Source organism: Miscanthus floridulus, chromosome 4 (genome assembly GCF_019320115.1).
Source record: "Miscanthus floridulus cultivar M001 chromosome 4, ASM1932011v1, whole genome shotgun sequence".
NCBI lineage: Eukaryota > Viridiplantae > Streptophyta > Magnoliopsida > Poales > Poaceae > Miscanthus > Miscanthus floridulus.
The window spans coordinates 73,801,397-73,819,262 of record NC_089583.1 but is presented as its reverse complement, the minus strand read 5'-3'; the positions used below and the strand labels follow the sequence as shown (position 1 = coordinate 73,819,262).

The window sequence follows — 17,866 nt, the reverse complement described above, 5'->3', positions numbered from 1 at the left end:
GCGCATCGATTGAGCTACTTGGCCAGACCTATTGGCCGACCTAGAGCTAACGGCGGCGGGCCATGGCGGAACGGCGAGGCTGGACCATGGCAAAACGCCGGTGACGTCCTCGGTGGCCCGATCTAAGGCTCGGACGAGCACCGGGGTACTACGGCGGACCTAGCGCACCAGCTATCGCGGGGAAAGGGTAGGCTACAACGGCGTGGCCACTACGACGGGACACGGCGGCAAACTCCGGCGAGAGCGTGCGCGTTGCGGTGGCTTACCAAGCTTGGTCAGCGAGCATGGGAGGGAGCAGTGGGTCGCTAGGAGACGGAGGAGCTATGGTGGTGGTGCTGGAGTGGCTAGGCACGAGCTGTGCGCGGCTATGGCGACGGCGAAGCTGCGGGCGCTCGGCGGCTGCTGTAGCGGAGAAGAAAGGGCGCCGGAAGCGAAATGGGAGCGCGGCCAAGTGCGGGCGGGCGCTGGCGTGATGAAGGCGCGCTCGGGCGTGGCGTGGCCTGCGCGGTCAGGGCACGGCGACGCGCGGCATCGCCGGGGACACGCGGCGCGCGAACTCTGCCCGGTGTCGGCCACTGACGCTCGCGATGTCAGTTTCGTCAGACACGATCGGAACGGCCTGACAGCGAGTTTTGACGCTCCTTATTAAATTAACCGCTAATCCATAGCTTCTCAGCGAAAACGATCTACATGGTTTTGTAGCCCGAAGTACCAGCTACAACTTTGGTTCAAGCACTTCGTTCTAATTTGCAATAGATAGGGAGAAAAAATCGATCCTAAGTTGAGCCTGTCAACTGCCATTGTAAAAAGGACTTAGAAAATTTGTTAAGTAACGAAAGCTTGGTTTTGCTGGTTTTTGTGGGGCCCATTCAAGCATGTTAGAAGCAAAATCAGTCCATGACCCAAAATAAAAGTTGTTCCTTATGTCAAACACTACAACTTTGCTTTAGTGAACTCCTCCATGCAAGGTCCCTAACACCTAGTTCAACTTTAGTCAAACTTGTCACTTTGAAATCATGATACACATTCAAACCATGGCTAAATGACCAAACTAGCCCTAGCCCTAATACCAAGTTGTTCATGATGATACCCTAAGCATGTTAAAACAATTTGCAAGGTCATTTAAGCATTTCAAGTAGTAGTCACTCATATAGCTATTCAGCCCAACACATGAAATAACACTCAAATGCTTGATCATGAAATATGGCCTTCATGAACAAGGTTCCTTTTGTTAACCTAAGTATAGCTAAGGTGTTTTAGTGACTAGCACTACCCACTTGCATTCATTTGTACAAGATCATATGCATATGTTCTAAGAAACACGAGATAACAAGTAATGTTTCATATGTTTCGATCAACTGTTTTAATTGTAAATGATGATTTATGAATGCTTGATGCTCATGCTCATGTTATGCAAGTCAAGTTATGCAAGGCTAACACCCGAGGTGTTACATACTTGGTGGTGAGATGAAAGCTTCGAGGTGGTTGAGCAAGCAAATTGAAAATATTCACTCAATCTATCAATCAATTCTTATCATAATCTCATATATGGTTGACCTAAAGATAAATCAATGACCATATCATTTACTTCATCTCTACCATTGGTAACAAGTACCTAAAGACCTTATAGGATAGCCACTTTGTGTTTAGTGCTCAATGGCTCACAAATAAGCATATTTGTGAAATAATTGGAAGTGACTAATTAGTTTTATTTAATCATTATCATATTTGCCATGTAATGCTTTTAATGGCTCTCTAGTAGAGCAATGCATTTGTTCAGATGCAGGCATACAAGAAGTACTAGAGCTAAAACAAGAATCACAAGCAGCGCTTCAATTGTTTCTATCCTGTGCCTACCAGACATGTCCGGTATGGCCAGGGCAAAAAGGAAAAGTGTTTATGTTCTTCACATGCCGGACGTGTCTGGTATGTCTATCGGACGTGTCTGGTATGGCAGGAACCAGAGCACTAATTGGGATGAAATTGAGGTTTGATCCATATGATTTCATATATCCTTAATTTGCTCAGAAGCTTGTGATCTATCAAACCTAAGTGGGTTGTGAGTATGTCTCAACGAAATTTAAATATGGCAAATTACTTTGTGTTGGTCAAAATAGAAAATTGACTCCCAAATTCTTAAAAGAATAAAGTGCTTGTTAAAAGTCATTCAAATTACTTGTGGTACTTATTTAGGGGGAGCTCAGTTTCTATTTTGCACCATTGTGGACTAACAAATTTATCTAGCATTACTTGTAGTCCTTTAGATGAAAATTGATTTCATATATGGTATGATTATTTGATAAGTGAGGTCAACATGATGTTGTCATGCCATGTATTATCTCAGTGGTGATATTGTGGGCTCAAGGCAAAGGTATGTATTACATACATGCATTGTAAGTGCATCTAAGGCCCTTTATATGCTAGTGTGTGCATTTGTGTGATATAGGATAGATGTTTTTCAAAATCCCTAACTAGCATGTGTAGGTGGTGTGGTTTTTGAAAATCATGTGGTTTTTGGGTCTTTGTGACCTAGTCATGTCATATTGTGATTATTGCTACCCTTGGTTGATTATTTGCCTAATCACATGTGACATGGTTCTCTCAAGTCCATAAAAATCCCTATGTCCCTCTAAAATCTCTCTCAAGTTTTGAAAATCATAAATTTGCTAAATATTCGAAAAAGAGAAAATCAATTCTTGGCTAATTCATGTCCCCTAAGTGAGAATCCTAAGCCTATTTCAATTGATGAAAATATTATGCCTAGGAAGATTGGTTAGGGTACCTTATTGGTTAGTATTAAAAAAAATTCTGCTATTCATACTAAGGCTATGCCTAAGTATGTTGCGTCTAATATGAGCGGACCCAAACTTGTTTGGGTACCATCGAAAAGTGGATGATCGTTTGTTGGTACCATGGCATTGGAGACTTGATTCAATGGAATTATTATTGTTCATCTTATGTTGAGTCAAGTATTGAAGCCTAGTGCAATTCTATCTCAATGCCAAGTCAAAATTGAGTGAAGCCCATATGCTATCAACATACAAGTGTCATATTCAAGTTATGGAAATTTATTGATATATTTGAAGGCCTGCAAATAAGTGGAGTTGAAGCTTGCAAACATGATCATAAGCTATCAAGGTATATCTCTTGTTGATCAAAGTTTATTTGGGTGCATATGAGTTAATTGAATTGGATATATATGCATATGTTGCTTGCTATGAGATGTTTGAATGGATTAAATGCTTAAGTAATCAAGTTTGAAGTTGGTTTGATTGGATATGTTCATAAGATTTCTTCTAGTAAGTGGTTTGAATGAACATATGTCTTGTGAGAGTATTCAAACAAGTTGATTTCAAGTTTGGTTCAATTTGGAGAAAAATAGCTCAATTATTGAAATCTGTCCAATATTGAAAATCTGAGCTAGCAGTGATCATAGACATGTTTAAGTAATTAAATCTATTTGTATTGGCTTGAAATTTGGTCTGCATGCTCTAGACTTATGGTATTAGTTGCTGTGCAAATTTCATGAGATTTGGATAAGTGATACTTCAGATTTGGAGTAGATCTTGTCAGCTATAGTGCAGCAGTTTTCAGCATGTAGCAGTGTGGAAAGATGTGAAATCTGGTAGCAATATAAAAGTCAAAAGAAGCTCAAATTTTTACAGCTACTAGAAGACTTAGTGTGTTACATCTTCACCAAATTTTGTAGTTTTTGGATATGTACTTTGGGAGATATGATTTATTCTTTGAAGAGTACAGAATCTGCCAAGAAAGTGACAATTATTGGATTGATCAAAAGTCACTTAGATTCAAAGGTCCTCAAATTAGAATCATATCTATAAGTGATTGAGGTACCTATGTTTTGGTTTTGGTTTGAGATAGAAGCATGACAAATGATGAGTACAAGACAATTTGTTTGAAGAGTGTATCTGGTACACATTTGGTACTCAAGCTAGAGATCAAGACCAAGATCAAGATGAAGATGGAGTTTAAGTTCTTGTGATAATTGGAGATCTTTTGATGGAAAGAAAAGGACTTAAAGAAGGATTCAAAGTTATTCATCAAATTAAGTCCAACAATATGGATTAATCAAACAAAATCTTTCAAGTGGATCAAGTAATTTTCTTTCAAGTTATTTCAAGTGAGTATCAAGGATGGTTCTTTGGAGAGAGGTCACTTCGCCCTAGGCTTGGATGGCTAAAATCGAAGTGGTAATCTAAAGGGACATTTGAGGTACTTGGTTGAAGAAAATCAAGAGATTGGTCTAGAAAGCAAGCAACACCCAAAAGAGAACAAGTCATAAAATTTCAAGTGATATCATGAAATTTCAAGTGGTATTACAAGTGGTACATCTTTTAGTACTCTCAAGCAAGCAATGATCAAAGAAGAAGCAAGCCAACCACAACAAGAAGAGTGCACTTGATCATTAGTGATTCTCAATTCATATGGGTGAAGAATAGGAATTCAAAGAATTGGTATCTATTGGTCTTCACCAAGCTTATAATTGGACTTCATAGTGCTATTGGAGAAATGAATTGAAATCTATATGACTATCTTCCTCTCCAACATAGCAAAGGTATCATTGTATTGTGCATGATCATTTTTCATTCCTTACTAGTATGCGGTTAGTGCATATAGTACATGCTTATAGGATCATGCATTACAAATGAAAATTTTTAGATTCATAGACTACCACTATTGCTTGAATGATTATATGGTCTAGTGGTTAGTGTATGAGTTTGTTCATAAGCTAGTGAACCCATGTACTTGATCTATTTTGAATTGCAAACAAGTAATATGACCCACGCCATGACAAAGGGGGCGAGTTTAATACAAAGGGAGAGATTAGTACACAGTTTGAACCTTAAGCACCCTTTGTGCTTTATGTGACAGCTTGTAGCCCCTTTGTCCTTAGTATGTCGTTGTTAGACCTTTGTGGTGATAGATGAAAAAAGGAGAGAGAGACTGATTAAAGCTTTAGGATAGGTTCATTTGCTTATCTTTGTACCTGAAGATATGTACTGCAGGCTGTTGTTTCTTGTTTTTGAGCTTCATTGATGTATCTTAGATTTGAGATAGATTGTATCATGTGAGAGATGAGACTTACTTATGCTTTATCTATGTATCTCTTCATTCTCTTGAGACATGATCTTTATTTATATTTTAGTGGCTTGTGGACTTGAGAAAATGTGTAATGAGTGCTATGTGTGAATTACATGTGTTATATTTATTTTCATAAGGACTATGCATGCTAGAATAAAAATATTTGATGTGATGCCTTTATATGCATCATGGTTTCACTTTGTCACACACACATACACCCCACGGATGCAATGATTTAGGGGGAGTCTCCTATATGTTTTAGTATGTGCAATTAATATTTGAGGTCATTTTATGAATTCTAATCATAAGCACATATTAAGGGGGAGCCTCTCATAAATCATTGAACCCAAAAGTTTAAATGTTTATATTATTTTGTAAGCTTTAATCAAGTTGTCATCAATCACCAAAAAGGGGGAGATTGAAAGTGCATCTAGCCCTTTAGTGGGTTTTGGATAATTGAATGACAACATGATTAAAGAACTAACCCATTTGCTAAGTGTGGACAGGTAATAGGTTATCTCACAGGTACTTAATGAAAGCCAAAATGATGTGTTGTTGTATAAACAATCTAGTTCAAGCACAAGACAACAATGCAAATGGAATTCATGCAAATGCTTGTTTATTGTGGGATTTCCATGTACTATGTAAAAGCAAGCTCATGAGTATTAGTTAATGAGACATGAGGGATTGCATATGGAATGGTCTCATATTTGAAGCTTGCTAAATTGAAATGAAAAAGATAACAATAAATATGAATGGATGATTCAACACAAGATGTGACTTAATGGCTTGAGATGGTGAAGATAGCAAGGAAAGGCTTTGAGGTACTAAGCAAGGGTGAAGGGCAAGCGACGGCTTGGCGGCCGAAGAACCTAGCTAGGGTGAAGAAGAAAGTACTTGCATTTAGTTGAGGTACTAATCAAGCTAAGATGGTCATATTGATGTGAAGAATCAAATCTATATTGGACAAGTTGATTAAAGTGACTTGAAGCATTTGGAGTTATTCATATTTGATGAATGGAATCAAGTCACGTGCTCAAGATGGCTATGCTCAAGTGACAAAATCAATATTGACATGTTGGCACCCTCACTTGATGAAGATTGAAAGACACGGCATCAATTTAAAGAAGATCAACTCAAAAGGTTTAATTTTGTTTTTCTTTTGATCTTGAGTTAATAGGTATGCCGTACTATTAAGAGGGATGCAAGTTTCGGTGGTCTGAGGAAGATAGAGTGCTCAAGCATAATAATTAAATCAAAAGAGAGACACTCTAGCACTTTACGAGCACATAGAATAATTTTCTGTGACTGTCGGTGTCGGAAGTCCCAACGTAAGCCGGAACTCTCGACAGTCGGAAGTCATGACTCTTGCCGAAAGTGCTGACTCCCAGTCACAGCCTGCGCGGTGACTATGGACGTCGGAAGTCCCGATCTAAGCCGGGAGTCCCGGCATCGATTGTTCTACTGACCTGCTGACTGTGCACGTCAGAAGTCTCAACGTTCGTCGGAAGTTCCGACCGTCAGAAGTCCCGACGTTCGTCGGAAGTTCCGACGTTGGCTGTCTCGAGTGGACTTTGACCTCACATGAACAGTGTTTTCTTCATACGTCGGAAGTCCCGAGATCTGCGTCGGAACTCCCAACGTAGATCTGAACGGTTAGATTTTGCCTTGGAGTATATATACCCCTCTCCTCCTTTCTAACCGTTGCCCACTCATTTCATTGCAACAAACACTCGGCCAAAACAGCCCCCAAGCATTCTAGGCTCGCCACTCTTCTCTCCTTTGCCTCCAACTTCAATTCCTAAAGGGTTTGAGTGATTGGAGAGTGGATTGAGTGAGAAAAACACTTTGAGCAAGCTTGAGCACTTGATTTCTTCATCAAGTCAGTTTAATTTGCATTTGTTACTCTTGGGGATTTTCCCCTAGCCGGCGAGGCGTCACCCAAGAGCTTCCATCTTGTGGAAGAGCCTTAGAAAGTTTGTATTACCCTTAATTTCTAGTGAAGAAACTCAAGTGACCTTTGTGGTATCCTTGAGTGAGGCAAGGAGGTGGAAGAGACTCCGACCAAATTGGTCACCTCAACAATAAGGACGTAGGAGCTTCTTTGTGGGGCTGCCGAACCTCGGGATAAATTCTTGTCTCCCGCGTGCTTGTTGTTGTTGTGATTTGCTCGAAATTACATGTATTTGGTTGTCTTCCTCTCTCTAGCTATTTCTTAGGGTTTGGGCTTCGATCTACGGAGTGGTGGCTTATCAACGTCAAGAGAGTGACCCAACACCTTACCTTATCACTAGGAAGTGGGTTTGTAAGTTATTGGCATCATAAAGTTCATTTTAGCACTTGTAGTTCATTTCCCGTAGGGGTCGGAAGTGCTGACAGTTTGCGTTGGAAGTTCTGACCCAAACTGTCGGGACTTCTGACATGTCGGAAGTTCTGACCCAAACGTCGGGACTTCTGACATGTCGGAAGTTCTGACCCAAACTGTCGGGACTTACGACATTAACTGACTAGTGCATTTTGATTCAACTCTTTGGTTGTCGCTGTTTGGCTCCCTAAGTTTATCTAGTATCTTTTATATACTTTGTGGCTAACTTGTGAGGGGTTGTATTACTCTAATTTGGAGTTTCCATTTTGGAAACTCCTATTACTAATCGTTTCCGCTTTTAAAGGTGTTGATTTTTCAGAAACGCCTATTCACCCCCTCTCTAGGCGACATCCTAGATCCTTTCAACAACACTAGCAGACCAAAGGATACTTGGTTGGGATGAGCTTGAGAGAGTAGCTGGTATACCCATCCGACACCTCTTTGAGTGGTTCCTGAGCTTCATTCACCTTTTCATTGAGGTTAATCGAATTGTGATAAGCTGGGTGTGTTAGTTCTATGCAACAGTGTGGATTCGTCTAGAGCATGACTACATTACTTTTATGCTCCATGGTCAGCTAGAGCGATTGTTCTATGATCGCCTACCAGAACTTCTCGGGGTTCAAACTTCAAATAGGAAGCTTCGGCCGGAACAATGTTTCGGCTTGTTTTTTCAGCGAAGCGAACGGGGCCATTAAGGATTGTTAATCAAATAACAAAGGCATTGTTAATTAATTAACAAATGCTAGATATAGTAATTAGTACTCACTCTGTCTCCAAATAAGTGGCACTGTGGGATTCACGTTGGTAATATTTGTATCTCTAAATAAATTTATTATGAAAATATATTCAACGATTCATCTAATGATAATATTTATACACCATAATAAATATTAATAAGTTCTTATATATTTGATTAAAGTTACTGTCGTTTCACCATAATAAATATTAATAGGTTCTTATATATATTCTGGGTACAGAGCATTTCACTCTTTTTTCATTCCTTCAAGGGCAATGCGTGGCTTGACGAGGATAGCTTGAGGATAAGGTACGGCTATTTGTGTAGAACGTTGATGATTACCATTCATAATTATAATTTTAATACCAAATCTCTTCTAATGTTTCTAGGGTTTGCCATTCATGATTACTCCCTCTGTCCCGTTAAGTTTGTCGCTGAAGCACCCGGCTGTTGTCCCACCGAGATTGTCGTTCTAGCTAACGAGGGGCTCACACCTAGGAAAGCAAAGCAACAGAGACCCAGCTACTTTTCACTGCTTGCCGATTTGTGCCCATTTGTTTAATCGGTGAATACTATTGTACTAGTGTCGTGGCTAATTTTGATATGGTGAATGTATCTGTAGCATTGACATGATGTAAGCATTTAATGAAGGCATGTTGTAGCACAAAACTTGGAATCTGTCGAACACGTACGATTTGCTAGCCTTTCTTCTCTCGTCTTGGTATGCACGCTCATTCCTTCAGCGACAAACTTAACGGGACGGAGGGAGTATCATTCATGATTATCTTCCATGCTCCACTGGCTGCAGTGACACACTGACACTGACACTGACACTGTGACACAGGGTTGTCACCCGTGAGTCGCCGTCCGGCCGTCCTCCATCGACTACCCAGGGCCAGTTTAGTTCCTAAAAATTTTGTAAATTTTTTTATATTTTTCGTCACATCAAATTTTTAGACGCATGTATAAAGTATTAAATATAAATAAAAAATAAAACTAATTACACAGTTTAGACGAAATCCACGAGACGAATCTTTTAAGCATAATTAGATTATGATTGGATACTATTTACTAAATAACAACAAAAATACTACCATAGCTATTTTACCAAAAAAATTTGGAACTAAACTGGCTCCAAACAGCCGGCCTGCGCCAGCGCCGCTCCATCATCCCGTTCCGTTGCCTCGTCCTGTCCAAGCGAGCGGACAGATCCAAAGCAAACCCACAAAAAAGTTTCAAAAAACCATTCGAACTCCCTCCCTCCACCGCCACTACCCACCCACCCGTATCCCAATCCCCTCTCCCCCCATTCACCAGATCGAGCGCCGCGTGCCTAGGGTTTGCGCCCCCGCCGGCAGCGATGCCCGCGTCCTCCGTCTCGGGGGGCAGCGGCCCCGGAGGCGTCTCCCCGGACGCCATCATCGAGTGGCTGCAGGACGAGATGGGGTACCCCTCGGCCCCGCCCGCACCGGAGCAGCTCCGCAAGATCTGCCGGGGCAACATGATCCCCGTCTGGTCCTTCCTGCTCCGCCGCGTCCGCTCCGAGCGCACCGTCGCCACCGCGCGCCGCAACATCCTCGTCCACGGCGTCGCGGCCCGGCGGGCGCGGGAGGGCGGGGCGATGGGGGCGGGCGCCGGTGACGCCGCGGCCAGGGAGGCCGAGGCGAGGGAGCGGGACCTCGCCGCCGACGAGGCCGAGCGGCTGCGTGGGGTCGTGAGGAGGCAGCGCAAGGAGCTCCGCGGGCGCATCGCCGAGGTCGCCAGGGAGGAGGCGGAGCGCAAGCGCGTCCTCAGCGAGCGCTCCAATGCCAGGTACATAAAATTATAGCGGAATTATGGGGGTACGTCTAGGCGATTACATAGTTGCTACATTCCTGTATTCAGTTTTGCGGCTTGCAAAATTTTCTCAGAAATGGCCGCTCCTGACTGTAACTATTCCTCTAATAGAAATGGTGATGCTCAATGTACTGATATTGCTTGGAAGCTGATATCATTGTTAATCCTAATATACTTTGCTGCGAACAAAGGGGTTTTCAGAGATATGAAATCCAGAAGACTGGCACATAGTAAAACGCCATCTGTACGATCTACTCAGTTTCACCAGCCTAGATGTCACTAGATGTCCCTCCGTTAGTGAAAAAAAAACACTATCTTTATATTCCTATCAATTATCTACATCTGGAATCAGTGTTTGTGCATATACCAACATCTGATGACAATCCCTTAAGAGGGTTTATAAGTGCCAATAAATTCATATTTCTTTATGTTTGTTGCATTAATAAGCCAAGAATTTCGTGGTAGTAAGTCTGCTGACATATGAAAAGTCATACACAACTACTCCTAGCATGTGAAAAGGCTGTTGAATTCACAATTCTGGCACACACAGGCAGTCAGCGTCAATGTTTGTGGTATAGTTGTTTTATGGTCAGCATTACATGATGTGTTTGAAAACAATAACTGATACTGCATTTGTGTTTCTTCCTCCATGCTTTGCAATTTCGTTTATTTATTTATATAAACTGTGGCAAGTGGTGATGGTGTGCTTGTAGCAGATCCTGAATAATTGACAAGAGTTTTTTTTAAATAAAAAATAGGCACAAGCAAGTTATGCTCGAAGCATATGAACAGCAATGCGACGAAGCTTGCAAAATATTTGCTGAATACCAGCGTCGGCTACATCAGTTCGTTAACCAAGCAAGGGACGTGCGAAGATCAAGTATAGGCGTGGCTGGAGCTACTGGTGCTGTTGAGGATATGCAATTGCAGAGTGATAGAGAGGATCTTTACTCATCAACTATCAAAAGCAATAGGTTGCCAGAGGATCTTTTGGAAACTGCAGGTGAAAGGAGCATCCGGAAGGCATGTGAAACTCTTGCTGCGGATATGATTGAAACAATTCGAAGTTCATTCCCGGCATTTGAAGGGAGTGGCATTAATTCAAGTTGCCAATTAGATGCAGCAAAGCTGGGTATTGACTTGGATGGTGAAATACCAACAGATGTTAAAGCTGTCGCATTGGATTCCCTAAAGAATCCGTTCCTGCTTCTGCAGTCAATCATTACCTACACATCACGCATGAAAACACTTATACATAGAGAAACAGACAAGATTGACATACGTGCTGATGCAGAGTTACTGAGGTATTACATGCCTTGTCTTCAATTTTTCTTATTACCGTTTCTCAGGAATAGACGTTAAAAAGAGTTCTGTGTTTTTTTGGTTTTTTGTCACACATAGTGCTGATTGTGCAGAAGAATTCTTCTTGAGGGTCTAGTTATGTGCTCATGAGTGAGAATAGAGATCGTATTATATACATGAATTGGTTGAGCTTTAGTTGGGAAATTAATATACTGTTTAGGCATTTGAATGTATACGGCTCTTTGTTGGAAGTGGATATGATATTAAAATTAACATGAAGCTTGTAATTGAAAAGGTCTGTAATGTGTGTTGATTTTCGTAAATCGATGTGTTCTGAATTGAGTTGCTACACATACTAGCTGAGCTGCTTATAATTTTCGGGTTAGATGTTGACCAGATATACATTGTTTTCCTAGGTATAAATATGAAAATGAGCAGGTTATTGATGCTGCTTCAACTGATGCAAGCTCACCCTTACCGTATCAGGTGTATGGAAATGGGAAGACTGGATCTCAATTGTCAACTCGAGGAACATATGATCAGCTACTAGAAAGACAGGTAGTTACTTATTAAGTGTCCTTTTTCTTCTGGTGCGCAGGAGGTGTTTTGATGTTGTATTAGCACAAGGGTTATTGTTCTCTTCTGAGTTCACACTTCTTTCTATGAATGAAACCAGCACCTCTACATTTCTGTATTATTTTACATCATGTATTTGATTTCCAAAATCAGAAATTTTCAAGTTATCTCTTAGTACTAATGTTATTTTGGCCTGCTTTATTTTAATTTTATCTAAATATTCAACATTGCTGATATTGAATTCACTTTTTTAAAAACAAAATTATTCAAATATTAGTAGTCATAGTATTAAAATACTGAATTCCTGGAAGGAGAAACAATCTGCAGTGTATCATGGTAGCTCTTACACGAAAAAAAATAAATTTCGTGATTTCATCTAGCTCTTCTTTGTCCACTTGGTGCACTAACATATTGCATTGTGCCTTCTGCACAGAACCTCAAATAAAGCACATGATGCTGAGGATAACTTATTAATCACATTTTGCCTTTCAGAAAGAACATGTACAGCAATTCTTGGCAACAGAAGATGCTTTGAACAAAGCTGCAGAAGCTAAAGCACTAAGTCAGAAGCTATTGCAACGCCTGTATGGCACCATTGACATGGCAGGAAGTAAGAAGCTGCCTACTGGGAACACCACACAAAATGTGACCAACAGTAGGCATTTAGAGGTACTTTTTTGAAAGCTGTATCCTATAATGAAACCAATTTGTGTGCTCCTTGATAGACTAAATGGTATTCATAATGCATATAGTAAGATAGGAACAAGAATAACATGTGCACATGTCTGAGATATATAATTTGCTGTTCCAGTTTTGCTGTCTAGAGGTTTGTGTTTCCAGGTTACATTAATACCTATTTACTTGTCGTGAGCAGTGTAAAAATCCAAGTTCATTTTAAAGTTTAAACACCTTGCTTAGGACCTAACAATATGTACCTGAATGCATGCATCAATGCAATTACATATAAGTGACTCATATGGGGTGACAAAACTGCTGTTTGTAGCTTTATGTGCTTGCTGCTTCTTAACTCCTTAATTCTGCATTTTTCTTATTCAATTTAGCATATAACAAAAAAAACTTTGGATAATCAATACCTTTCCCTGGTAACATATTCTACCTCATTTTAGCTGGACGTTTGGGCCAAGGAAAGAGAAGTTGCGGGACTAAAGGCGAGCTTGAGTTCGCTTACATCTGAGGTACAACGTTTGTATAAGTTATGTGCTGTGTGGAAGGAAGCAGAAGATTCATTGAAGAAGAAATGGAAGAAAATCGAAGAATTCGACGCCCGTCGATCAGAGCTGGAGTGCATTTACAGTGCTCTTCAGCGGGCTAATATGGTTAGCTAGCTTGCAATATTGTGACTCTCTTCAACTCTAGGATTTGTCTGGTACGGGAATGAGCTTAGTGATGGATGTCAATAGCTGTGAGTATAGTGTTGTAGTGAGCTTTGATCTTATATTATATTTTGTTTATTCCTGCTAAGAGTTGGGTATTTGATTTGTCATTTGTGATATTAGTGGTTTGCAGCTTGTAGGTTGTAGGAACTATGCATAAATATGTTAATGGTGGTGGGGACTCATGGGGCTTGGTCTCACTATCAGTATTTTGATATCAAATACAATTAGGTCAATTGCTATGTTGACATCGAATCTTGATGATATAGGATGCATCGGCATTTTGGGAGCAACAACCATTATCAGCTAGAGGATATGCATCAAGTACAATTATCCCTGCATGCCATGCTGTGGTAGACATGTCTACGAACTCAAGGGACCTCATAGAGCGAGAGTTAGCTGCATTTAGCCAGAGCTTGGATAATAGCTTGTGCAGGTTGCCAGCAACCCCTCAGGTTAGTACTGTTATATGTTTAAATTGATTACTTAAAAAGGGTGTACCCAGTGCAGAGAGCTCCCGCTCTTTGCGGGGTTTGGGGGAAGGGTGTCAGTGGCAAGCCTTACCCTCGCCTGTGCAATGCGAGGAGACCGCGACTCGAACCCGGGACCTTCTGGTCACAGGCGGTAAGACTCTACCGCTTGCACCAGGCTCGCCCTTCTTTAAATTGATTACAACAACAACAACAACAAAGCCTTAAAGTCCCAAACAAGTTGGGGTAGGCTAGAGTTGAAACCCAGCAGAAGCCATCAAGGTTCATGCACGTGAATAGTTGTTTTCCAAGCACTCCTATCTAAGGCTAAGTCTTTGGGTATATTCCATCCTTTCAAGTCTCCTTTTATTGCCTCTACCCAAGTCAACTTCGGTCTTCCTCTGCCTCTCTTCACGTTACTATCCTGGCTTAGGATTCCACTACCTTTCTTTAAATTGATTACTTCCAAAATAATATATGTCTGCTATGTAACTATACCAATGAAGGGCGGGCCTGGTGCAAGCGGTAGAGTCTTACCGCCTGTGACCGGAAGGTCCCGGGTTCGAGTCGCGGTCTCCTCGCATTGCACAGGCGAGGGTAATGCTTGCCACTGACACCCTTCCCCAGACCCCGCATAGAGCGGGAGGTCTCTGCACTGGGTACGCCCTTTTTATGTAACTATATCAGTACTCGTTTATATCCGCTTTACCTGAATGGACTGGATAAGCATGAGCCACTAAAAATATGCTAGACAATTTTCTCCATATATTGCCTGTCATGTTGATGTTGTCATTGCTGAAACATGTCCAACATTTTCATCTTTTCAAGATTCCAGTTCTTATTAGATTGACTACTACTGGTGCATTTTAACAAGCCACTATTTAGGCCAATAAAGACAAAAATTTCCATCTCTACCTCTGTCCATCTCCCTTATCATCAGCTTGTCACAGTTGAACTTCAGTCACTATTCTGCTGACATTACCCTACTGTAGGCCCTTTTGGAGGCTGTGGGTTCTAACGGCGTGACAGGATCAGAAGCACTTGCAGCTGCAGAGAAACATGCAGCTTTGTTGACTGCAAGAGCTGGTGCCAGAGATCCATCTGCTATGCCATCTATATGCCGCATCTCTGCTGCTCTTCAGTATAACTTTGGTATGTTCAGTGGTACTGGCATTGTTATGTGTTTTGGTTCAGGAATGCGTATTATCTTTTATGTCATAAACCATGTTAACCTATTATGCATGGAAGTGCCATCATTGATTACTGGATGCCGTAATATAAAAAGCATATTAAAGATGAAATCATATGTAACCGTCGTTGTATTATCATGATGATGCATACTAGAATTCACAATTGTAACAATCCTTGTGTTCCTATTGTTCACATCAACTAAAGGAGAAGTATTTTGATATTATCTTGGCTGCCATTCTACCTATAACTAACTAGTTTGCAACATGCATCAGTATCAACTTCTTACAGCACATGTTACTTGATTTGTCGACTGTTTTGGCATCCCCCTTCCTGAATTGTAGTGTATACTCACATGCTTCTCATGTCCTGATTGATAGTTTCACCAGGTACAGAAGGCACAGATTCCGGCTTGGCTTCAGTATTAAATTCACTGGAGTTCTGCCTAAAACCATGTGGGTCTGAAGCTAGCATATTAGAGGATTTATCGAAATCTATCAACTTGGTGCACACACGGAGAAATCTTGTTGAGAATGACCGTGTTTTGCTGAACCGTGCACATCGTGCTCAACAAGAATATGAAAGGTACATTCCATATTATTTACCTTTTTAGTTCCTTTGCAGTAGCTATTTACTGAATCCAGCCAGAAACTGATTCAACGCAAAGGAGATATTGTCTGCTTCATTTTTTACTCTAGTTATTTCAGTTGGAATACTTGTTCTATCTGCTCAAATGGATGTGTTTTCAGAACACGTACTGATATGGCATGTCTTTGTGTAGAGTGGCCAACTATTGTCTTAAATTAGCCGGTGAACAAGAAAAGGTGGTGAGTGAAAGATGGCTTCCGGAGCTGAGAAATGCAGTTCAAGAAGCTCGAAGGTGTTTTGACGATTGCCAGCGTGTTAGGGGCCTGGTAAGCGAATAGTAGCTTTGATTTAAATTTCTGTGGCTATGCCTTTGTTTGTTCACCCGATCATGGTGTCAAACAGTATGTTACTTAGCAACTGCCCCATTGGTGAGATCTGTTGCAGTGTTACTATGATAAACCTGTTTGTCCTGTGACCAATGAACTCATGCTTCTATGTTGTTGCAACTTCCAGGTTGATGAGTGGTACGAGCAGCCAGCAGCCACAATTGTGGATTGGGTAACGATAGATGGGCAGAGCGTTGGTGCCTGGATCAACCTCGTGAAGCAACTCCACATGGAGATCTCCAGACGGACGCTGGCCATGTCATCGGTAGGAGACGACTGAAGCAACCAGCTGTGACCCCTGTGGCTTTGGAACTAGTTCGGAGGCTCTATGATGGGTTCGGTTTGGCGCCAAGATATCTTCTATCTACTCGATAGCCTTTTCCCATTGTAGTTTATATTATACGCCTCTCTCCCCGGTTTGGTTTGTAATTAGTTTCTAGCATGTGCCTTTTGTATGTTGTCAATTGTGATGTGCTGGTTTTTTCATTTGGCGCCAGACGATCGGTGTTGGTGTTGTGGCTTTTGCTGATTTGGGTGCAGCTGTGGCTTTTGCTGTTTGGGCTGCACCTGCCGTCTTGCTGTTAGTTGTACAGGGTCGCGCATCACATGTGAGTGTTCAATCAGTCCGTCAATTGTTTCAGTTATAACGTCCATATAACTTTCTAAGTTAGCCAAAGGAAGATGCCCAAACAAAACGTGCTCTTCGGTCACACTGCTTTCACAATTACTCTTCCAGAGAGTGAACGGTCGGTTCTTAAACTTAGTCTACTAAATATTTATACATTGATTGCACCGTGAATGTGTTTAGTTAGGCTTCATTCAGTAGTCATGTTGACCATCCAATAGCTGAATAGCACAAATGCAACTCTCCCAAATAGCGCATTTCATTAAGAGCAAGTATAATAAGATAATAATATAATATAAGCAGGTAGTATGGGTTGTCATGTCCCTGGGCCAGATAAACCAAGTGCAGGTTTCCAGATCCAGCCCAGCAGCCCCCTCCAAGGTCCAACTCGAAGCCCATCTAGCCATTCCCAAACCTAACTGACAGGAACTTAGGAAGCTGGAAAGCCCAATGTTCGCCGCCTTACCCGTCCCGCTCGCTGCTCGCGAAGTCACGACGCCGACGCCCGACGCCCGACGCCTCGGCCAGTCGGCCTCTCCCCGTCCGCGTCCGGAGTCACCGGCCGCCTCGGCCTCGCCCCGTCGGCCTCGGCGCCACCCGCCCTCCCCGGTTCGCCGCGGCGCCGCCTACCGCCTTCTCGCCTCCTGCAAGCTGCAGCCACCCCTACACTCTGCATCCCCGCCCTTGCAAGCTTCCTGCCCAGCTACCCGCTTCCGTGGCGGCCCGGCGGCCACAGCCAAGCCCGGTGCCTAGGCCACGTGCGACGTGCAGGCCTCTAGCCCATGGCGCCAGGTTGAGCCGGCCAGGTCGCCCCGCCCGTTCTCCTGCCTCCTGCTATTTTTCCATACTATACACTTGCGTTTGCTGCACATCTCACATCTCACTGTGACAGTGTGACATGGTGACTTGAGTTACTAACATCCAGATCTGGTTGTATTTTTTATTTTGAAGATTCAGCGATGTACTATTGTTTTTAGCACTTTAAATTGATATCACCATCTAAGTTCTTTGTTATATCTCTTAGTACTAATACTAAACACACATATACGGCGCATGCGGCATGGCGAGCTAGAACGATACTCATCTTCCCTTCCTTTCCCCCGAGCGCCCCCCCCTCCTGGCCTCCCCTCTGGCCGCCGTCGCCGCCCTCCGGCGTTTGGTGGCGGCGGCCAGCGGCAATCCCCCCAAAGGGCGCCCGTCCGCGGTTTCCGCCCACTCCCTCTCTCTTGCTCCTCCACCCCTTTCACCTGCGGCGGCGAACGGCGACGGCCAGCCGGATCCGCACCTCTAGGGGCTG

General features: G+C 42.3%; 1 protein-coding gene across 2 annotated transcripts; it reads left to right on the top strand.

Moving 5' to 3' along the window:
• Window positions 1-9,484: 9,484 nt before the first annotated feature.
• Window positions 9,485-16,608, top strand: LOC136551735 (AUGMIN subunit 5-like). Of its 2 annotated transcripts, none has more exons than XM_066543278.1 (10): window positions 9,485-10,016; window positions 10,799-11,344; window positions 11,759-11,900; window positions 12,411-12,587; window positions 13,046-13,255; window positions 13,582-13,767; window positions 14,775-14,934; window positions 15,360-15,555; window positions 15,752-15,884; window positions 16,072-16,608. In XM_066543278.1, exons 1-10 carry the CDS (start codon window positions 9,565-9,567, stop codon window positions 16,222-16,224), a joined length of 2,355 nt encoding a protein of 784 aa, XP_066399375.1. In that variant the 5' UTR covers window positions 9,485-9,564; the 3' UTR covers window positions 16,225-16,608. The 2 variants fall into 2 exon arrangements, with proteins under 2 accessions (XP_066399375.1, XP_066399374.1); XM_066543277.1 differs by having other exon boundaries at window positions 15,351-15,555; window positions 16,072-16,607.
• Window positions 16,609-17,866: the final 1,258 nt, after the last annotated feature.

Excerpts from the sequence above, each read along its gene's own strand:
- LOC136551735 (XM_066543277.1), top strand. The coding sequence starts at position 9,565 with ATGCCCGCGTCCTCCGTCTCGGGGGGCAGCGGCCCCGGAGGCGTCTCC. Across the intron at positions 13,768-14,774 it reads GGTTGCCAGCAACCCCTCAG|GCCCTTTTGGAGGCTGTGGG; the intron begins GTTAGTACTGTT and ends ACCCTACTGTAG. Across the intron at positions 15,885-16,071 it reads GCCAGCGTGTTAGGGGCCTG|GTTGATGAGTGGTACGAGCA; the intron begins GTAAGCGAATAG and ends TGCAACTTCCAG.